Below are 23,878 nucleotides of genomic sequence, written 5' to 3'. Positions count from 1 at the left end.
AGAGAGATGAGAGCAGGAGAGGCACTAGCCTGCAAGAGTTAGCCTTTTTAGGTTTTATTTTGGACCACATGGGGTCCTCTGAGACCTGCAAGGAGACATCTCTGAGTGCAGAATTAGGCTTAAGCCCTGAGCACCAATGAATGTGGCTCAAAAACAAGAAAAAAATAAATTATATTAGCAGTTGAATTTGCTTCTTTTATGACTTGTTGATTTGCTTGACTGCTTCCCTTCCATCCTAGCTGCAGGTCGTACACTTGCATGGGTCGTACACATGCTTGCACATGTGCTTGCTGGAAGTTACACTTTTTAGTTATGGTACTTGCAAATATTCTGGTTGTAATGCTTGCCACACTATGCTCACTAAAGGTTACATCCTATTTATGACACGTACACATGTTTTAGTTGTGGTATTCAAACACTCCCTTCCCTTCCCTCTTGTTTTTTATTGTGGCTGTGATGTCTAGCAGCCTCACACTTGGTTGCCATTCTTTGAGGGGGGGTCAGGGTGCACTCATTTGTTTGTTGAGCTCACACATACTTGGTGCACCAAAGTGTGCATTGGTTGTAGTGCTGGAGGTTACAATGTCAATGCCATGAAGCCACACAGAGATTGGAGGTTCTAGAGATTGACTCATGGTCATATATGTGCAAAGCAGCATTTCTCCACTAAGTCAAGTCCACAAGCCCAGCAGTAGGATTTTCATAACAAAATATTGCTGGTTTGCCTACTTAGGATATATTCTATTTCATTTTAAGATATATATATATTTATATATATATATATATGGAGAGAGACAGATGTATATTTATTTGTGTGGACACAGTTTGCTCAGAACTGTTCCTGGTTCTGAGCCTGAAGTACCATGTGGTATCAGGTATCAAACCTGGGTTGGCAGGGCCAGAGAGATAGCATGGAGGTAAGGCGTTTGCCTTGCATGCAGAAGGACTGTGGTTTGAATCCCAGCATTCCATATGGTCCCCCGAGTCTGCCAGGTGGGATTTCTGAGCATAGAGCCAGGAGTAACTCCTGAGCACTGCCGGGTGTGACCCAAAAACAAAAACAAAGAAACAAAAAATACCACAGAAAACCTGGGTTGGCCAAATGCAAAACAAGCTCTTTAACCCTTATATTATCTCCCAAACTTTATCTACAGTTACTTTATCAACTCATGTATTCTTGGGCACTTGCATTGCTTCCAAATTCTTTTGTTTTCGGGCCCCAGCTAATGAGGCTAGAGGGTGACTCCTGGCTCTACACTCGGGAACTATTCCTGTGGTGCTCAGGAGACCAAATTCAATGACAAAATTAAACCCAGATTGGCAGTATACACAGCAAACACACTACCCACTGTATTATTGCTTGGATCCCTACTTCCAGATTTGGGGTTATTGTTAGTAGCATTGCAATAAGCAGAATAACTTACATACATTCTTTTCATAAAAACCTGAGAATGGTGTGAAGCACATCATAATCTCTAAACTACAGTTATATGTTCACAGTGGATGCAGGATAATTTGACAGTGATGACAAGTTCATGTGTTTATGCAAGTATTTTGAAAGCATTTTTCCTGTGTAGGTCAATTCCCTTTCCTTTTACTCTACAGGACATTTCTTTTCTATTGTAAGAATTTATTCAAGAGACAAAATTGATTAATATATTGAAGTAAACTGACATAACATAATATAGTAACATAACATAACATATAATTACTATAATATAATAATACATGTAAGTCAAAGAACATTTCTAAATAAAACACAATTTTTTTATCATAATGACTTACATATCTTTCACAGTAGTATTTTAGGTACATATTAACATTGAATCAGGGGAATATCCATCACCCCCAGTGTTGTCCTCCCTTCATCCCTGTTCCCAAGCATATATCCCTTTCTTCCTACTTTATCCCCCAGAATGCTAGTTTAAGTAAAAGCGTATATGTTAACACTAATGTAAACCATTTTTTTCAGTTCCAGATATTTTTACTAGTGGTTTCTTAAAGGTTTAGGGTCAAAGGAGTACTGTATAAACAATGTTAGAGTGGCAATTATCGTTTGCATGGGCCCACCAAAGTATGGGGGTCATGGAAAGGAAAAACTTTTGGCCTAAGTACAAGGAGACCTTACCCCTGAAGTTTCCTGACATAAGACCATTTCTAGGCTCCAGGCAAACTAGTTTGTCCAATCCTGGTCATTGTCTGTAGTGCCCATACAGTTATATTTTTCAAAGTCTCTGTTGTTGGTATCCTGTTTCTGTATTGAAGGTCCTGGAATCTCTATATTCTACATTGAAGTCAGGATGGTGCGAAGCGGCATCTAATTTCAACTCAGAATTAAAGGGCAATGCAGAAATCCTATACAGGACATTTTTTGGAAGGAAGAGTGAAACATTTTAAAGATGTCCCTTTGATGAGAGTAGGCACACAGTCAGAGAAATCAAGAAAAAACTTTGGTAAGTAAATTATGCCAGATACCGATGAACAAACAGTACACAATTCTCCTTACATGATGGGTCTAAAACAGCCCAACTCATATAATCAGAGACTAGAATAGTTTACAGTGTCTGCAGAGTATGAGGAAACAGGGAGGACCTAGTCAAAGGAGTAAAGTTTCAGTTATAAGATGAATAAGTCCTATTATACAGCACAGAGACTGTCGTTAACAGTATGTGTTATGTGCTAAAAACTGCTAAGAGGATTTACTTGACATTTAAGTGTTCATATCATCAAATAATAACAGTAAGAGTGTGTGAGCATGTTAGATGTGATGGATATATTTATTGCAAAGATTGTGATGATGTTATAGGTACATACTATCACAACAATCAAGTTGTTTGTGTTAATAATTAATGTAAATTCACAGATTTTTCAATGTCAATCACAACCTCCAACAAAGTAGTTTATGAAAGAAGAAAGAAAATATTTGGGGGGGGGGCGGAGAGATAGCACAGCAGTAAGGCGTTTGCCTTAGACACAGAAGGATGATGGTTCAAATCCCGGCATCTCATATGGTCCCCCGAGCCTGCCAGGAGCAATTTCTGAGCATAGAGCCAGGAGGAACCCCTGAGTGCTGCTGGGTGTGGCCAAAAAAAAGTTGGAGTTGGAATGTTTATTTATTTATTTATTTATTTATTTATTTATTTTTATTTTTTGCAAGCAGCTGACCCAGGTTGAATCCCTGACATCCTAGAGGGTCCACCAAATCCTGCAAGAAGTGATCCCTGAGCTCAGAACCAGAAATCCTGAAAAGTGTGAATCAAATCTTTTCACCACCACCACCACCAGAAAAAAAAAAAACCCTGTTTGGGGACCAGAGTCCGTGGGTAAAATGCTTGTCTAGCAAGTGACTGACCTGGGTTTGTTCCCTGTCACTACATTTGGTCTCCTGAGCAGCACCAGGAGTGATCTCTGATCAAAGAGTAAACCCTGAGCACATAGGGTACGAACCCCCCCCCCAAACAAAAAGATATGTATCCTGATTTAAGATAAAAAGGTCTGGAATCTTTCAGGTTCTTCATTTGTGGAGGTAATCACAATTTCATGTGTGTAGCAATCAGTATTCTTAGTCGCATTTCCTGTAACTAACAAAAAACTAGTTATAATAATTTTAATAAAAATTATGTTTAGTCATATGTTTTATGTCATATATGTCATATATATGTTTAGTCATATGTTTAGTCATATGTTTATGATGCCCCCAAGTGATGGAAGTGCAAGGGTAACTATAATGAAGAACATGAATAATTGGAGCTAAAAGAATAATACAGGGATTTAGGTGCTTGCCTTGTACACTTTGCCAATCCTAGTTCAATCCCCAACACCACAAGCCCCTCCAGGTGTCATTTGAGCACAGATGCAGGAGTAAAGCCGAGGAACACGCGGAGGTGACCCAAAAAATAAAAAGAAGATAATATAATATTCTGAATAACTGACAAGATTCTTGCTTTCATCTTTCCGTCTTCCTTTCTTTTTGTCTCCCATCTCTGCTTCTTTGAATGTCACCTGGATTCATTCTCTAAAACTGATTTCTTCCACAGTTAATTACATGGCAGGCAATGAGCCAGAAATGAATCCACACAATCCAGAGTTTCTGCCAGACAGGAATTTCTACTTACTTTTATAATGCTACATATTACTGTTCCAGGAAGAATGCTAAGTGACCAAACTTAGATCAGGTACCAATCACTGTGCCCAGGCTATAGAGTTCTTTAAAAGTATCTTTACCTATCCAATGCATGGTTGAAGTAGAGAGTGTTCTTAATAGATAAAACCCTAGACAGCCATTGTACTGAGGTGTCATTTTCTTTAATAGGAAGCTGATGAGTTACATTACACAGTGATCTAAAAAACTCTATGGTATTTTTGTAGACAGAAGATACTATTGATTGGGGGCTGGAGTGATAGTACAATGTGTAGGGCATTTGCCCTGCATGCAGCCAACCCAGGTTCAACCCCTCACACCCATATGACCCCCGATTTTACATTAAATCAAAGTTATCCCATAGCAATCCCCAAGCACAGAGCCAACGGTAAGCCCTGAGCACTACAGGGTGTGCCTTCCCAAAAGAAGATGATATAGATTGAATATTTTGTATCCCTCAAAATTCACATATTGAGGGGGCCAGAGTTACAGTACAATGGGTAAGATATTTTTCTTGCATGGGGCTGATCTGAGTTTCATCCCCAGCATCCCATATGGTTCCCTGAACCTGATTTGTGTGTCTCCTGAGTTTACAGCAAGAAGTGAGCCATGAGCACCAATGGGTGTGGCCCTAAAGCCAAAATAAAATACCCTTCATATATTAACATTCTAACCCCTAAACTGCTGGTATAAGACAGTACATGATGGTATAAGAAAGTGGGGCCTTGAGGAGATTAGATCACAAATGTGGAGCCCTCATAAAAATTATTAGTAGAATGTGAATTATTAGGGACTAATAAAAAGAGAGCTTCATTACCCCCTCATCCATATGAAGACATAGCAAGAAGACAGCTCTCAAGGAATCGAGTAGAGTCTAGCCAGACATCAAATCTACCAGCACCTTGATCTTGGTGCTTCCAAGCATTAAACCTGTGAAATTGTATCTTAACTTATACAGAGCTAGGTTTGACATAATTTCAAAGGCAATAGGATAGTATTGTAATTTTTTCTAGTACTATTTTTATAAATTGTAAATCTATTATCATATACTTCCTAGTTGTCTCCAAATGAATTTAAAATGAATAAAAATAAGAAAATAACTGTGAGAACAAAGGGTTGAGAATAAGTGTTAGTGGTAGAGCAAAATATGAATGCATGAAACCCTGGTACCCATTGTCAGTGCCAAGAACAGGACAAAAAATAATGAACAAAAAAAAAACAAAATTTTGTTCCCTATAAGTTACTCTGTTTATTGAAATTTGTTATTGTACTCAACCAAATACATTATTACATGGAATCCAAAAGATTGAGGGGATGAATTTATTTTATCATTCTCATACAATGCATATATGACCTGCAATTTGGCAAGAAGCATCTATTTTTCTGTAATATCACTCAAGGAGTAAGCTATAGAAACATCATTTTTATTATTCATAACAATACTTGATTCTTACATACTATGGCATTTTCATCAAAGAATCTCAGAACATATAATTAGTCAGTTAGTCAGTTTTCAGATGGAAAGTCAGAGGTGCTGAGACAGCAACGCCAGACACCATGAGTTGGCCTGGGATGATAAACTTCTGGAAAGTACCTTTTTTAACCCTGACCTAGTCAGCCAGTTTGAAAGGGACAAGATTTTAGTACACAAGTTGACTCCAATCCAAGCAAAGCAAAGAATTGGAAACTCAAATTTGGAAAGGAGTTGAGGGCCACATGCATCTCAGCCTCATGAAAAAAAAATTATTTTCAGATTATCATCCACCATATGTGATCATGCAGTGTCAAGAGGTAGAATATTTGGTAGCACATGCAGAAGTACATTTTATTTTTGAAATGAGATTATATTATTTTTGTAATTTTAATATTCTAGTTTTACTGTAGTCCAGATAGTGTGCATCTTTTTAAATTCTTTTAGGTTTTAAGCGGTGTTTGGGGATTACTTCTCACTCTGTGCTCATGGATCACACCTGACTGGCCCAGAAGACCATATAGATTGCTGGGAATTGAACCCAGGTCAACTGCATGCAAGGCACAAATGCCCTACAATCTGTAGTATGCTTCCTAGTGCAGTGGTGGGCAACCTATTTTTTCAACTGAGCCAAATCTCACCAAAACCACGATTGAAATTTATTTTGAGAGCCACACAGGACGCACACTGACAGAGGCTAGGAGCAGAGCCCTGACTCCTGGAGTGGCTGCCCAGCACACAGAAAAGCCGCATTAATGGGCCCGGAGAGATAGCACAGCGGTGTTTGCCTTGCAAGCAGCCGATCCAGGACCAAAGGTGGTTGGTTCAAATCCCGGTGTCCCATATGGTCCCCCGTGCCTGCCAGGAGCTGTTTCTGAGCGGACAGCCAGAAGTAACCCCTGAGTACCGCCTGGTGTGGCCCAAAAACCAAAAAAAAAAAAAGAAAGAAAGAAAAAAAAAGAAAAGCCGCATTAAAAAGTGTAAAGACCCACATGTGGCTCGTGAGCCGTGGTTTGCAGACCACTGTCTAGTGTATGTGGTGTTGATATACAAAGTCGCTACAATTTCATCACTACCAAGTGCTCAAAAATTTCCACTATCCTTGTGTCACCTCTAATATACCTATATATTTTAATATTTTTATTAGAGTACCATGACTAGTCAAGGTGTTCACAAGACAGTTGTTTCAGGCATTAATTGTTCAAACACCAATTCTACCACTAGTGTGACTTTCCCTCCAACAATGTCAACAATTCCCTATCCACTGATATAGCTTGCCTTCATGCAGGTACAAACAAATTTACTTTATTGTTTCTTACAATTCAAAAGTGAAAGTATAATAAGTATATTCCAGCAAATATCCTGTTTTACTACTGGGCTGATACTACTATAAAATGTTGCATGGCTTCAAGGTCCAGAATTTATAGATTTGAAACAAATTTGGTAGTTTGGAAGCTTAATAAAGTTCAGTCATAGAGTTGGGCCATTTCTTTCTTTCTTTCTTTCTTTCTTTCTTTCTTTCTTTCTTTCTTTCTTTCTTTCTTTCTTTCTTTCTTTCTCTTTCTTTCTTTCTTTCTTTCTTTCTTCTTTCTTTTGGTGTTTGGTTTTTGGGCCACACCCGATGACTCTCAGGGATACTCCTGGATATGTGCTCAGAAATCACTTTTGGCTTGGGGAACTATATGGGATGCCAGGGGATCAAACTGGTCTGTTGTAGGTCAGCTGCATGCAAGGCAAAAGCACTACCGCTTGTGCCATTGCTCCAGCCCAGGGTTGGGCCATTTCTATTGGAGGAAGCAGCTCTTTGCTGCTATGGTTTATGAGAAAAGGGGAATCTGACTCTTGGGGTTTTTAGCTCTGGCTCAAGAATCACTGCTGGTGGTGATTGGGAATTATATGGGGTACCTGGAATTGAAATGAAGTCAGCCTCATGCAAAACAAGCACTTTAAACACAAACTATAGGTCTGGCATGCCAAGGTATGTTCAAGCAAGAACCCTAGCAAAAGTAAAGGCAAGGAAAACTTATACTCTGTCTTCATGGAGCTTGTACTTCATGGAGGAAGTGAGATAACTAAACATATGAAAATGATATTCTTTGCTTTCTGAAAATAAAAGGAGCTCAGGATTTTCTGCCAATGCATAGAGGGTGAAATGGTTTAAATTTGGTGGATCTAAACCATGCCACATGGTGAAATGGGGAAGTGAGTTTTAAAGAAAAGATAATACTCATGTACAAAGGTGTACAAATGTTCAGAGATGAGAACAGGCATGGTGATGAATTCCAGAAACAGAAAGATCACAATGACTGGAACCTAACATGTAAAGAAGAGAAAATTCAGTCTGAATGTAAACTTGAGGTCAGGCTTTGTAGAACCTTGGAGGCAAACTAATGAGCTCAGACTGTAACTACACCAAGGGTGTAGTTACACTCAGACCATCTTGCAAGATCAATAGGGAGTGACTAAATTGTTCGGAGTGAAGGGAGTTCAAATTATTTTACTGTTTTAGAAAGATTATTTCCGGGAAGGGTGGAGAATGGTTTTATGAGCACTAAACGATGCAGCAGAAAGACTGAAGGAGGCTGTTAGAATATTCTAATGGCAGATGATGATGGATTTAGAAAAAAAAGGAATACAGATGGAAATGAGGAGAGCCAGAGTAATTTGAGGTAGTTTTTATGGAAAACTTAGCTAGAAATTTTATTGAAAATTTATCTAGAAACTGATAGCAGAGAGAAAGGGTGTGTGTTCAAGAGAAAACTTGAGGCTTCGGCTTCTCCAGTATAGAACCAAGCAAGCAAAAATAATAGAGATGTGCAAAAATGTCCAAGGGAGATTATAGACTGGAAGAACAAGCCTTGAGACATTATGTGATAGCCACTACAACTCAGTTGTGAATTGAATGTGAGGGATAAGCGAAAGATTGAAGTTACAAAGACTTTTATATTCAGGGGTTAAACAATCAGCTGGATAATGATAAGCAACTGAGTGAATGATGGTATAAGCAAGACGGGAGAGATTTGGGTTCGAAAGAGGGTTATCTTTTGTAGGTGGGGACTGGAGCTCCATGGACACCCACTTAAGAACTGCTACAGGTTTGCAGTGGTCAGAATGAAACATATTATCATTTTTGTGAGAATATTCCAGCAATAGGATAAAATATGGATTCAAAAAAATTGGAAACCAGCAGCCTATTGAAGAAGTTGTTGTAGATGGTCTAATTGAGAAGCATTGGGATCTGAAACAATCTTAATAAAGCACGAGGACAACAGGGCACAGGCGCTTATAACATTCTTTCCTGTCCTTATTCTCATGTCTCCCCAAACAGAATTTCTTTGTGGACATGAAGTCTTCTCATTATAATTTAGGTGACATAGTTATAATCATGCTAACTCATTTTGTAACCCATGTCCAAGGGCTTGTCATTGTTCAACATGGTTTGGGAACACCAAGTATTTAAAGCAAGAATTTAAGAAAGTAAGGGAAGAATTCACTAGGTTGAAGTTCAAATCAAGTATTGGCTTAAGGAAATAGAGAAAAAAAATCAAGACACTTCTGCATGTGCAAGGTGTGGGTGCTCAAAGAGGGATTGCTACCATTTTTCGTTTCACCTCTGCCTATGGTTTCAGGCTTCCTGCACCTTTCCTATTCCTCCCCACTCTCCTCTTCAAATGTATGCCAATTAAAGTTGAGGTCCCAAGCAAATGTGATCACCTTCATAAGTTACCATGATAACTATAAACTTCCATGGTGCCAGTGGTTGTGGTTTTGATATATCAAGGCATTATAAGGTATTTAGTGAGCTAGAGTTCCCTCAGAACTCTCCAAGAACAGATCTGCACTTGTTCCCCCAGCTTGTAACAAAGTGAGAGACTATGAAGGAGAACATAAAAATGGATGGAATGTTCTAGGAAATCTTATCTTGGAATTCTGCTGATCATTTGGTTTCAACACTCAGAACATATGTTAACCTACTTTGCCTGTCCCTGTTTTTCTCCTATTCTTTTTTTTTTTTTAAATATGGAACGCTTCACGAATTTGCGTGTCATCCTTGCGCAGGGGCCATGCTAATCTTCTCTGTATCGTTCCAATTTTAGTATATGTGCTGCCGAAGCGAGCACTTTTCTCCTATTCTTATGGCTTCACCCAAATAATTTACTAGCTGCTTAACGGTATAAGTGGGAATGGATGTGAAAGAGTTTGGCAAACTCGTGAAGAAGAAAAAACCACAGAGTTTCTTAGTGGTGTCTGAGTTCACTTTTTTTGCAAGTGGCTAACCAGTTGTGCCAACACCACTTGTTGAAGAGACTTTCCTCACTCCACATTATATTTCTTACCCCCTTTATCAAAAATTAATTGATTGTGGGGCTGGAGAGATAGCATGGAGGTAAGGCATTTGCCTTTCATGCAGAAGGTCATGGGTTCGAATCCCGGCATCCCATATGGTCCCCCGAGCCTGCCAGGAGCTATTTCTGAGCAGAGAGCCAGGAGTAACCCCTGAGCGCTGCAGAATGTGACCCAAAAACCAAAAAAACTTAATTGATTTTATGTCTGGGGAACATTCTCTGAATACTCAAGTCTATTTCACTGATCTGAGGATGTGTCATTATCCCAATACCATGCTGTTTTAATAACTATTGCTTAGTAATAAAATTTAAAATTGAGGAAAGTAATACCTCCCATATTTTTTTCAAAGGATTGCTTTAGCTATTCATGGGTGTTAATTGTTCCAAATAAATTTCGGAAGGATTTAACCTACTTCTTTGAAGACTGTCATGGGTATCTTTGGAGGGACTGCATTAAATATGTACAATGCTACAGGGAGTATTGCCATTTTAATGGTGTTAATCCTCCCAGTCCATGAGCAGGGTATATGTCACTATTTCCTATGTCCTCTATTATTTTGTGAAGCAGCCTTTTATAGTCTCCTTTGTATAGTTCCTTCACCTCTTTATTTAAGTTTACACGAAGATATTTTAGTTTGTGTGACACTAATGTGAATGGGATTGTTTTTAATGTTCATTTCTTCTCTATCATTATTGGTGTATAAGAAGGCCATTGATTTATGAGTTTTAAATATGAATGTATTATTTCTAGAAGCTTTTTGGTAGAGTCTTTAGGGTTTTCTAAATATAGTATCATGTCATCTGCAAAAAGTGAGAAGTTAACTTCTTCCTTTCCTATTTTGTGCCCTTGATACCTTTTTCTTGCCTAATCGCTATAGCAAGTACTTCCAGGACTGTGTTGAAAAGGGGTGGTGAGAGATTTTGTCCCAGATTTTAGAGGAAAGGATTTTAGTTTTTCTCCATTGAGTATAATATTTGCCATTCACAAAGGTCAAATCAAAATGGATGAAAGATCTTGATATCAGAATCAAAACCATAAGATATATTGAACAACATATAGGTGAAATACTTAATGACATTGAGACTAAAGGTATCTTCAAGGAGGAAATGGCATTCTCCATACAAGTGGAAACAGAGATAATCAGATGAACTATATTAAGCTAGGAAGCTTCTGCACCTCAAAGGAAATGGTGCCTAGGATACAAGAACCAACCACAGAATGAAGAAACTATTCACCTAATACCCATCAGATAAGGGGCTAATATCCAAAATATAAAAGATACTGACAGAGCTTAACAAGAAAAAAGTCTAACCCCATCAAAAAATGGGGAAAAGAAATGAAAAGACACTTCCTCAAAGAAGAAATTCAAATGGCCAAAACTGCAGGGGTCTCAAAATGTTGTGTGGAGGTCCGTTTGTGGCTCATGGGCCGCGAGTTTGAGAACTCTGGTCAAAAGACACATGAAAAAATGCTCCACATCACTAACCATCAGGGATATGCAAATTAAATGAGGTACCACCTCACACCACAGAGACTGGCGCACATCACAAAGAATGGGAACAAGCAGTGCTGACAGTGATGTGGAGAGAAGGCAATTCTTATTCACTGCTGGTGGGAATGCCATCTAGTCCAGCCTTTATGAAAAACATATGGAGATTCCTCAAAAAACTGGAAATTGAGCTCCCATATGATCCAACTATATCACTTCTAGAAATATACCCAAGGAAAAAATACAATACAAAAAATCCCTTCCTCACACCTATATTCATTGCAGTGTATAATAGCCAGACTCTGGAAACAATCAAGATGCCCTTCAACAGAGGACTGGCTAAAGAAACTGTGCTACATATACACAATGGAATATTATACAGCCATCAAAAGAAATGAAGTCATGAATTTTTTCTATACATGGATGTACATGGAATCTATTATGCTGAGTGAAATAAGTCAGAGAGAGAGAGATAGACACAGAATAGACTAATTCATGTATGAGTTTTGTTTTTTTTTTTTTTTGGTTTTTGGGCCACACCCGGTGATACTCAGGGGTTACTCCTTGCTGTCTGCTCAGAAAAAGCTCCTGGCAGGCACGGGGGACCATATGGGACACCGGGATTCGAACCAACCACCTTTGGTCCTGGATCGGCTACTTGCAAGGCAAACGCCGCTGTGCTATCTCTCCGAGCCCTCATGTATGGGTTTTAAGAAAAATGAAAGATATTACTGTAATAAGGCCCAGAGACAATAAAGATGAGGGCCAAAAAGACTGGCTCATAATATAAAACTCACCACAAATAGTGGTGAATGTTGTAAGGGAAATAACTACACTAACAATTAGCATGACAATGTTAATGAATGAGAGAAGTAGAATGCCTGTTTCAAATACAGGCAGGGGCAGAGGAGGGGAGTGGGGGGCATTGGTGGTGGGAATGTTGCACTGGTGTAGGAGGTGTTTTGTTTATGACTGAAGCCCAACTACAATCATGCTTGTAATGATGGTGCTTAAATAAAAATTTTATTTAAAAAAATGAATTTCATAATGGTTTTGGAGGGGCACATGATGGAACAAAGACCTCAAAGTCATTCCTGCACTTTTTCTTGAAGCTCAGAGAAAGAATTTTTACTTGTTTGATTTTGATTTGGGGGTCACACCCAGCAGTGCTCAGGAATAACTTCTGGTAGAGCTCTGGGGACCATATGCAGTGCGGGAGATTGAACCTGGTTTGCTTACATACAAGGCAAGTGTCCTGTTGTCTTATATCTCCAGACCTAGAATGAATGTGTCAAACTATAAAATTTAGAAGAGGGGCCAGAGAGATATTTGCTTTGTTTTGTGAAATATAAGATACAGGGCCAGAGAGATTGCACAGCAATAGGGTGTTTGCCTTAGACACAGAATCCCGGCATCCTATATGGTACCCTGAGCCTGCCAGGGGTGATTTCTGAGATAGAGCCAGGAGTAACCCATGAGTGCTGCTGGGTGTGACCCAAATAACAAAAACAAAAAAAAATGAAAGACATACAAGATACAATTGTTCTGCACCCCACAGACATTCAGTTCAAATCATTCACACTATATATGATCCCCTGTCATTGCCAGAGATCACAGAGTCTGGAAGAAGCCCTAAGCACTTCTGGGTGTGACCCAAAACCCAAAAAAAATTTAAGAAGCATATCTTGGTAGTGATAGAGCATGATCATTTCCAAGTTTGTTGCAAGGCCCACAGTGAAACTATCCTGCAGATAGCTGGAAATACCTGAAGGCATCCCCTCCCTTTGCTATATCACTAATCTCTCCCAACTTCCATTCAAGTCTTCTTCAATTATAAACATATTCTATTATTATTTAGTGGAGGCATATCTGGTGGTGCTCAAGACTTCCTCCTGACTGGGTGCTGGGGATCAAATCCAGGCCAGCTATTTTTTTTAAATAGTTGACTATAACCACTTTCCTATAGCTCCAACCCCAAATCAAACTCTCGGACTTCCTATTTGAAAACAAATTTTCTCTTTATCTGCATTGTTAGTATTCACAGGTTGACTGCAAACTGCTGTCCCATATGCACAAATAATTCTATAACACCCCGGATGATTGTTGGAAAATGCAACTCAGTTCTGGCACTCTCTACCACTAGATGGCACCAGATTACACAGATTAAGGTCTCAGTGTCCCAAGACCACCATACAATCCAGAAGTTTTCTGCCACCCCAGAAAACCTCCAGGTGCCGAGGAACTAAGTGGTCAGAGATTAAAGGTGCCTACTACCCATTCTACAGATGATAGGTGTATGCCACAAACCCAGATTTTGCCAACTGACTATAAATCTCAGGTTTCCAGGATGGCCTCCTCACACTCATGTAATTTGCTAGCATCGTGCACAGAACTCAGAAACCCACTTGTTTACTTACCACATCACCAGCTGGTAACAAATGCTAAAGTTCTGTGTCATCATCCAAATCAATGAGATGCACAGGATGAGATCGAAGAAAAAGCACGGAGCTTTCTGCCCTCTCCCAAATCATCCTTTCTTCCCCTAACTATTTTTCTGGTGTGGGGGGTAATGGACCACCTCCAACAGTAGCTTATTCTGTCTTGGGGTCTCTATCCTGATGATGCTGGGGAAATAGGGAAGATGTCCATGTGGTTCTGGGATCAAGGCCAGTGTCTTAACCCCCATATTATCTCTACAGCCCAAGTCTTAGTTCACCAACTCCAAGTACACACTCATATGAGAAAATATTTGAATTCATATGGGGAATTTTGTTTTTCTTTTTTTTTTTTTGGTTTTTGGGCCACACCCAGTGATGCTCAGGGGTTACTCCTGGCTATGCACTCAGAAGTCGCTCCTGGCTTGGGGGACCATGTGGGACACCGGGGGATAGAACCGCGGTCCATCCAAGGCTAGCACAGGCAAGGCAGGCACCTTACCTCTAGCGCCACTGCCCGGCCCTGAATTTTGTTTTTCATAACTTAATAGATTATCAAGAGTCGAAAATGTTATTAGTTAATTAAAATTATAATTCATTCTGACCTTTTAACAGAAGCTTTCCACTAAAGACCAGTTTTTATGTTCTTTTTTTATTGTCTTTGGGGATTCGTTAGTCTACCATTATGTTTTTAGATCCTGCATATGAGAGATCATTCTGTATTACCCACATATAAAAGATCATCTTGTCTGTCTGTCTGTCTTTTATTAATAACCATGTCCATCCATGTATAAGAAAATTTCTGACTTTATTTCTTCCTAAAAACTGCATAGTATTCCATTGTATAGATGTACTACAGTTTCTCTAGCTCATGTCTATCGTTTTGTTTTGTTTTTTTTTTTTTTTGAAACACTATGCCTGAAACCCAGTAATAAGAAACTTCATGATTTCGGGCCTGGAGAGATAGCACAGTGGCGTTTGCCTTGCAAGCAGCCAATCCAGGACCAAAGGTGGTTGATTCGAATCCCGGTGTCCCATATGGTCCCCCGTGCCTGCCAGGAGCTATTTCTGAGCAGACAGCCAGGAGTAACCCCTGAGCATCGCCGATTGTGGCCCAAAAACCAAAAAAAAAAAAAAAGAAACTTTGTGATTTCACTATATATAATTTAACTATATATAATTTTGTTGCTGTTGTTTTTGGAGCCACACCCAGCGGTGCTCAAGGGTTACTCCTGGCTCTGCACTTAGAAGTCATTCCTGATGATGCTCAAGGGACCATATGGCATGATGGGGATCAAAGCAGGGTCAGTCAACGTGCAAGACTTCTGTTCTTTGGTCCTAAATGTTTTGTTAAAGGATTTTTATTGAGACCAATGTAAATTATAAGTCTTTCACAGTTGTATTTAAGGTACATAGTGACAGTGAATTAGGGCCATTCCCATCACCAGTGTTGACCTCCCTCTGCCAGTGTTCTCATCAATCATCCCATACCTCCACGCTTAGGCCCATGGTGTAACAGGTCCCTTTTGTGTATAACTTGTTGTAGTTTGTAGTTTGATTCTATTGCTGTTGACTTTGATTTGGGTATATAGGTTTGACCATGTTTTATTTCCACTCAATGCTCCTGAGCCCGCTTGGTCTCTAGGTCCCATCCACTCTTTATTTCTCAGTTTATAGAAAGGCATAGAAATATGAAGCAGAACAAGATGAAAATTTTCTATGGTTCTGTTAAAAAAAAAGGTGTGTGGGAATTTCTGTCTAGAAGCTATAAATATAAGTAAAATTAAAAGAAGGGAAAAAGAAAAAGAAAGAAGAAAAATAGAAAAAATTAAATTAAAAATAAATTAGATGGGCCCGGAGAGATAGCAAGTTGGCTTTTGCCTTGCAAGCAGCCGATTCAGGACCAAAGGTGGTTGGTTCGAATCCCAGTGTCCCATATGGTCCCCCGTGCCTGCCAGGAGCTATTTCTGAGCAGACAGCCAGGAGTAACCCCTGAGCACAGCTGGGGTTTTGGGGTTTTGGGTGTGGCCAAAACCAAAAATAAATAAATAAATTAGATAAATAAATAAAATGGGGGATGTGGCAAGCTTGGTTTATTTTTGTTTTTGCATAGGCATGGTAAATATTGGGAAAATTAGAAAGGAAAATCCTTGGCCTAAGAGGTACAGTGTGCCTCTACCCTTGAATCATACTGTCATGACTACAGGCTCCAGACATGTTAGCTGTCAAACACCAAGGTCTTTCTTTATGGTGTCAGGAAACGTTCTGCCCAGTCATGGTTGTCAAAGTCAGTCCTCTGCAATTAGAGATCTTGGTTTTTGCACATATCCTAGGATGAAGCCTAGGATAGAGTCTTGCTTTATGGTCCAGAAAAAGTTCTGCTCAGTCATGGTTGTTGTAGTCAGTCTTCTGTAATTAGTGACCTTGGTTTCTGCACAGATCCTAAGATGGAGGGTTTTCTGATTTCATCTCACAGTTAGGTGATGAGGTAGGGAAATCTGCCCTTAGATCAAGATTGTTGCTGCTTCCTTGTCACCAGGATGTAATATGAACCTACCCTGGCTCAAATTGGTGTCAGAGTGGTATTAGAGCCTCCATTGAGGGGTTTTTGATTTCTAGTGCTGGTGCAGGGAACTGTGTCAATTCTAATGTTGGGATCCAGGGTTTGGGGTTGGACAGTTAATGTCTGATCACTTGAGGTCTAAGTCGAGTCCTCATGAAAAATATTCAGAGTGGAAGGTGTAATTGTATTATAAAATTTATGGGTTCTTATTCCTATTAGATAAGAACTTGTTTCTCTACATAAAATACCCCCATTTTAGTGTGCATATGAGAAAAGGAATGATGCCATATTATATTATTAGTGCTTTTGTGGGTAAAAATGACAAGCTATACAATCTCTGTGCCCTGGTTTTGACCTGAGCTCTTATCCCAAGCAAGACTTTTCTACTAGAATTTCTTACTAAGCTTGTTTCTTTCTAAACAAGCACAGAAAAAGAATGGAGCTTTCTGCAGGAGGCAGCCCAGAAGACACCAAGGAACATAATCTCTTCAGGACCCATACCCGGTAAGATGTCCCCACCCAACCAATGTGGGGCTAATTCCTGCCATGTGACTGGGCGCCCAGAGCCATTATAAAGGACTGCTGCCCTGCTTCCTGCCTTCTTTCTGCGGAGGCAGCCCAGAAGACATCAAGGAACATAATCCTCCAGGACCCACACCCGAGGATTGTGGCCACTCCGCTTCGCTCCGTGGCAGAGCTCATTTTTTAACCCCTGAACCCCACTTCTGCACATAGTAAAAAGCACACTACAAGCTTCAGAATGGGGAAATTTTGCATTAAAACCCCATGTATAGAGAATCAAGATGGCTGCTCTGATAATCTAAAAAGTGCCGAACAGGTATCCTCTCAAATAAGATGTTTACAACCAAGATACCCTTCAACAGATGAATGGCTAAAGAAACTGTGGTACATATACACAATGGAATATTATGCAGCTGTCAGGAGAGATGAAGTCATGAATTTTTCTATACATGAATGTACATGGAATCTATTATGCTGAGTGAAATAAATCAGAGAGAGAGAAAAACACAGAATGGTCTCACTCATCTATGAATTTTAAGAAAAATGAAAGACATTCTTGCAATAATAATTTTCAGACACATAAAAGAGAAGGGCTGGAAGTTACAGCTCACCTCATTAAGCTCACCACAAATAGGGATGAGTTTAGTTAGAGAAATAACGACATTTTGAACTATCTTAATAATGAGAATATATGAGGGAAATAGAAAGCCTGTCTAGAGTACAGGCAGGGGTTGGGTGGGGAGGAGGGAGATTTGGGACATTGGTGATGGGAATGTTGCACTGTTGATGGGTGGTGTTCTTTACATGACTGAAACCCAAACACAATCATGTATGTAATCAAGGTGTTTAAATAAAATATAAAAAATAGGTGTTTAGAGAAGAATTATGAAAGATGTTCATGGAGCTCAAAAAAAGCATCGATAGACTTGAATGGAACACAAATAAGAATCAAAGGATTTGACGATTGAAATTAGAAAATTTCACACTGAAATAATAGGTCTGAAAATCTCGGCTTATGAATTGAAAACCTCATTGGAAAGCCTCTCTACTGGATTAAGGGCAGCTTCAAACCAGGTTAGTGAGCCATGCAGCATGCGGCACTTTTTAGATTATCATGCAGAACAACTCCATATAGCAGAAGAGATTGGAAGAGAACCTTAAAGCAAATGATCAGACAATGTCTAAACTACTTAAAGAATGTGAACTGATGGAAATAGGTTTTTTTATAAACCCAACAGAAACAACATGGGAGTCAATAAAGTCTCAGAAACCCAGAACAAGAATAATAAGATGAGTTGGAGAAAGAGTGAGAACAGGAACAGAAGGAAAAAGAATTTTAAGAAGAATAAGGCGAAAAGGAAGAGTAAAAAATAAGGCAAAGAAGAATAAGAATAAGGTGAAGAAGAGTAAGAAAAATATTGTGAATAATAGTAAGAGGGGGGAAGATGAAATGGAAGAAGAAAAAGAAGAGGCAGAAGGAGAGTAAGAAGAGGGCAAAGAATAGTAAGAAGATGAAAAGAGAAAGAAGAAAAAGAGGAGAAAGAAGAAAAGGAAGAAGAAAAAGAAGAGAAGAAAAAAGACAAGAAGAGGAGGCTAAGGATGTGGTTCAATTTTTAGAGCAGATGACCTATATATCTCAATGACTAGATTTGATCCCAAATGATCTCATGTCCATATTCTACTATTCTCACAAATTGTATGAATTCAATATATATGTATGTATAAAATATGTGATATATTTATGCATACTCACATCTAATAAAGCAACTGTAAAAAATACAGGCAGGGGTGGGGAAGGTGCGAGGGGGCAGTGGTGGTGGGAATGCTGCACTGGTGAAGGGGGTGTTCTTTTATGACAGAAACCCAACTACAATCACACTTGTAATCATGGTGCTTAAATAAAGATTTAAAAAACTGCATAATCAGGGCCCGGAGAGATAGCACAGCAGTGTTTGCCTTGCAAGCAGCCGATCCAGGACCAAAGGTGGTTGGTTCGAATCCCGGTGTCCCATATGGTCCCCCGTGCCTGCCAGGAGCTATTTCTGAGCAGACAGCCAGGAGTAACCCCTGAGCACTGCTGGGTGTGGCCCAAAAACCAAAAAATAAAAAACTGCATAATCAAATTGGATGATTATTATTATACTGTGTATTTTTACACGTTGTAGTGTTTTTATGCTATTGAGTGAAGATGGGGTAATAATAAAAATAATAATAAAGAATGGAGGAGGTATATGGATTACATATGGAAATAAACACACTAAGAATTATAAATATTTAAGAAATAAACAAAGAAAATATCGATATCCCCATTAACGTCTTTTAAGTCTGAGGTGGAATAAGGTCCAGGGCATATTTTTGTCCTGCACCATGGTCTTATGGAGTCTGAAAAATGGTTTGCAGCAGTAAGGGATCGGGTAGTGTCCTTGCCTGTCAGCCCTAAAACTTTTCAAGATTATAGAGAAGACAATACAACAAAATATTGACCATTAAACAAAAGCTCTCCAAATCCTGTCTTGTCTAATTTGGAGGTAGCTGTACATAGGGATGACTAATTTGTTGGACACAGAAATTGAGCTTCACATCCAATCCTCTCCATTCTCTGAAGGTCAGAGGGTGAAACTAAAAGGTTCACTTGTTTATAACTACTAGTTTCCCTGGCAACCTAGAGCATTTTCCAAAAGATGCCAACCTAGAGAATTTTCCAAATTACCTTAATTAGCATACAAGAGACACATTGCTCACTCAACACTTAGAAACTGCAGGGGTTTGGTGAAGTTTTAAACAGAAAGTTTGGATGAAGACTAAATATACATGAACATTTTTCTTGCATAGCACAATACCACAGGATCTCATGTATCAATCAAGTTATTTTCTCTCAAAGAAAAAAATTACAAGAAACTGTGTATACTCTTTTTATTCTTTCATTTCCCATTCACCTTTTAATATCCATTTAATTGAAGATATAATTATAATACAATTCACCCACGTAAAATCTGTAGTTTATGCTGTCAGAGTTAGTAAATGGGTAAGGTACTTGTCCTACCCGGGACTCAAGGTCAGTTGCTGGCACCATATGTGGTCATCTAGTACTACAAGGAATGATTCCTGCTTGCAGAGCCCTGAGCAGTGTCAGATATGGCCAAATTTTAAACAATAAAATAAAGTAATGCACAATATAGCGATTGTTAGTGTTATCACAGAATTGGAACATTTTCATTACTTCTAAATAACCTGTATCCTGATGCTATATGCTTCATCCAACTGTAGAGGCTCCACTTTTCATAATCCAACTTGGGATGAAAGGGTCTGAGTCAGAAGTGCCACAAAGATTAAGAAAAATATAACAGGGGCTGGAGAGATGGCATAGAGATAGGGCATTTGCCTTGCATGCAGAAGGATGGTGGTTTGAATCCTGGCATCCCATATAGGCCACCGAGCCTTCCAAGAACTATTTCTGAGCTTAGAGTCAGGAGTAACCCCTAAGCGCTGCCGGGTGTTACCCACCCACCCACCCCCCAAAAAAGGAAAGAAAAATATGACACACTTAAGGGAGAAAAGCATGGAGTCAGGAGGCTTCCAGCCTCATGGGCTGAGGACTGGCTGTCTTCCCTGAAGGATCTTTATTAACCAGATACAGTCCAGCTAGAGGGAAGGATGGACATAGTAAACAGTACCTATCTAATGATGATAAAGCCTAGGTGGGTCTTTATATCTCAAAAGGGGTGGGTTAAAAAAAGAAGAAGCTAGGGCTTCTTCTGATTTGGAGGAAAGGAGGGTGTGTGCTCTGTGTTTAGCTACATCCCACCAGACCTGAGTAATGGGTAAGCTACTTTTGCTATAAAATTTATACCTATTCTGTACATTTCACAAAAATTGAAGGATGCCTTGTCACTTATTTTTTCAATTAGCATAATGTTTCAACATTATGGCATCTATCTGTAATTAATTCTTTTACATACCTACTCTATATAAATATGCATTTTTTTTACTATTCATGAGTTGATCCATTCATTTTTCAGTCCTCTCCAATTGAGCTTTTATATCCATGATTCCACTGAAAATACATTTGTCAAAATTACCAATGACCTTTAATTGCTTAATCCCAAAGCAGCAGAAAGGCAGATAGGGAAAGTTCCCCAAACTCATGGCAATGAATTCTTGAGAAGTAAAATACCAAGGGATGGGAAGAATCTATTCTGTCTCTAGGGCTAAGGCTACCAGGACCCACCATGTGGACACAGGAACTAAACCCTGATACCTTTAACTGGTGTCAGAATAGACCCAGATATGGTTGGATTCCCCTCCAAAAGAAGTTCCAGAAGGAGGGAGAAAGATTGACATATAAAGATCTATCCACCATTTGGGAAATATAAAAAAGGAGAGTATGGTAATAGTGTACAAAGACAATAGTTAGAGATGATAGCCAGGTGGACTGGTCATGGTAGGAAGTTTGCCACAAAGAGCAGAGACTAGTTAGGGCGGAGAAGGGTCCACTATGACAATGATAGTTGGAAATGATTGCTTTTGACAAGAACAGAGTGATAAAAAGAGGTAAAGTGATAAGCATGATATTCCTTCAATGAAAATATTGTAAACCACAGTGTCCAAAGGGATAAAAGAAAAAAAATGTCTGCCTTAGAGTTAGGTAGTGGGATTTAAAGGGGGGAGTGTAGAAGAGAAACTGGGAACATTTGTGGTAGGAAATGTGCACGGTGAAGGGTTGGGTGTTGGAACATTCCATGACTCAAACTCAATAATGAAAAAAGCCTGTAGTTGTATCTCATGGTGATACAATGAACATTTTTTATTAAAAAATTAAATCAACTTTCCGCCATCTTGGACTCCCGTGGAGGCCCGGACTAATTAGGAGACAGACATGGCTGGAAGGCTGTGGTCTAAAGCCATTTTTGCTGGCTATAAACGGGGTCTCCGAAACCAGAGGGAACACACAGCTCTTCTTAAAATTGAAGGTGTTTATGCTCGGGATGAAACTGAATTCTATCTGGGCAAGCGATGTGCTTATGTGTACAAAGCAAAGAACAACACTGTAACTCCTGGTGGCAAACCTAACAAAACCAGAGTGATCTGGGGAAAGGTAACCCGTGCCCATGGAAACAGTGGCATGGTTCGAGCCAAATTCCGAAGCAACCTTCCTGCTAAGGCAATCGGTCATAGAATCCGTGTGATGCTGTACCCCTCAAGAATTTAAGCTTACTGAAAAGTAAATAAATAAAATGTAGATACTTAAAAAAAAATTAAATCAAAATAAAAAAAGTTTCAACTGGAACAAAGCCCAGGAAAGAAATGTCAAAGAAGGCCATCAATTGCTCCAAACTCTTCCCCTTGGCAACCATCTTAAAAAGGCACTCTTAGGAAGCAAGCTCCACCAGGTCTGTTTGGGGCAAACCCTATAAAAGCATAAAAGCTAACTTGGAACAAGGTGTATATATATGGTATTGAAGTCAAAGAGTCACCTGTACACATGCAGCCCAAGCACATGTGTTGCTGCCCATACACATGCTGCTAACAACACTCCTCTTGAGATGTGTCATTTCATACTTTAAGGCTGATATGTATATTAGGGCTCCCTGTCCCCTGTACAAAATTCACTCACTGTCTTGAGCACATTACACACTGGACCCCCCCCCCTTCCGCAGAACTTCCAAATAGAACCCGTTTATTTTATTATTCTTCTCCTTCTGAAATTCTTTTCTGCAAGAGAAAGGTGATGACCCAAATGGCCTGGGTAGGTTCTAGACTGACTTTCTTTTCTTGCGAAAAGCAAGGCCCACAGCAGAATTTTTATTTAACGGCTGACTTTTATACATCCTGGATTTCCCCCATCTGCTTTGCTTACCACGGTGACAGAGTTAGATAAAGAGAAAGTGGCAGCTTTCCTTTTGACAGCTGCCACTTCCCTCCTCTTTGCTATCTTGTAAAATGGAATCAAACTCAAAGGAATGAATGAAATTTTGGCCTTTCTGAAAGCTCAGAGCAGGTTCCTTTCCAAGATTGTCTTTGCCAAGAGATCTAATTTATGAAAACATAGAGGGCTCACATGTCATGCCAGAAACTGGAATATCTAGACTCCCTCTTCTCAAACTAGGAGTGAAATGTTATATTATTCCTTTCTACCATTCTAGTTTCATTTTCAGGTTGCTAATCTGACCTTTCGCGGTTTTTTAAGGCACCAAAGGCAGAGAGAGTAGGTATTTTCCCCAAGTGTTAGTACCCAAGTGAGACAGTATCAGTTATTAGTTTCTCTACAGCTAAGAACGGTCCCCAGTTCCAAGATCCTGCTATTCGGACTTAAACCAAAATGGAATATCTTTTCCATATCCCAGAGCCTATTTTCTCAGGAAAGTTAGGTTGTGATATATATAAGAATGCTTATTATCGATAAGTCCTTACTTAACATTTTTTGGGGGGTGATACCCAGCAGCGTTCAGGGCTTACTCCTGGCTGTAAGCTCAGAAATCGCTCCTTGCAGGTTCAGGGGACCATATGGGATGCCAGGATTTGAACTACCGTCCTTCTGCATGCAAGGCAAACACCTTACCTTCATGCTATCTCTCTGGTCCCCATCAAACACTTTCTTTTTTGCAGTGCAAAACCCAACACATTCACATGTGAGGCATGCATACACTATACCACTAAGCCACAATCCTGATCCAAGAATCCATACTTGGGGTCAGAGAAAAAGCATGTAGGTAAGGTGTTTGCCTTTTATGCAGAAGGTCATTGGTTCAAATCCCGGCATCCCATATGGTCCCCTGAGCCTGCCAGGAGTGATTTCTGAGCGTAGAGCCAGGAGAAACCCCTGAGAGCTGCCCGGTGTGACCCAAAAACCAAAAAAAAAATCCATACTAAAGAGACATTGGGGTGGTTTCTGCCCTGTCCATGAAATCCA

At 39.6% G+C, this 23,878-nt stretch overlaps 1 protein-coding gene and 1 non-coding gene across 2 annotated transcripts; one reads left to right on the top strand and one right to left on the bottom strand.

The window, feature by feature from the left end:
• Positions 1–9,626: 9,626 nt before the first annotated feature.
• On the bottom strand, positions 9,627–9,733 carry LOC126000127 (U6 spliceosomal RNA). The gene has a single exon (XR_007492492.1). It is a non-coding gene; the product is annotated as a U6 spliceosomal RNA (small nuclear RNA).
• Positions 9,734–21,798: 12,065 nt separating this feature from the next.
• LOC125998607 (60S ribosomal protein L35a) lies at positions 21,799–22,216 on the top strand. Its single transcript, XM_049766646.1, has one exon. It carries the CDS (start codon positions 21,845–21,847, stop codon positions 22,175–22,177), a length of 333 nt encoding a protein of 110 aa, XP_049622603.1. The 5' UTR covers positions 21,799–21,844; the 3' UTR covers positions 22,178–22,216.
• The last annotated feature ends 1,662 nt before the right edge of the window (positions 22,217–23,878 follow it).

The sequence above is a fragment of the Suncus etruscus genome, chromosome X, assembly GCF_024139225.1.
Source record: "Suncus etruscus isolate mSunEtr1 chromosome X, mSunEtr1.pri.cur, whole genome shotgun sequence".
NCBI lineage: Eukaryota > Metazoa > Chordata > Mammalia > Eulipotyphla > Soricidae > Suncus > Suncus etruscus.
This window is presented reverse-complemented; position numbering and strand designations above follow the sequence as displayed.

What these genes read in the sequence shown, in the direction of transcription:
- LOC125998607 (XM_049766646.1), top strand. Translation starts at nt 21,845, where the DNA reads ATGGCTGGAAGGCTGTGGTCTAAAGCCATTTTTGCTGGCTATAAACGG.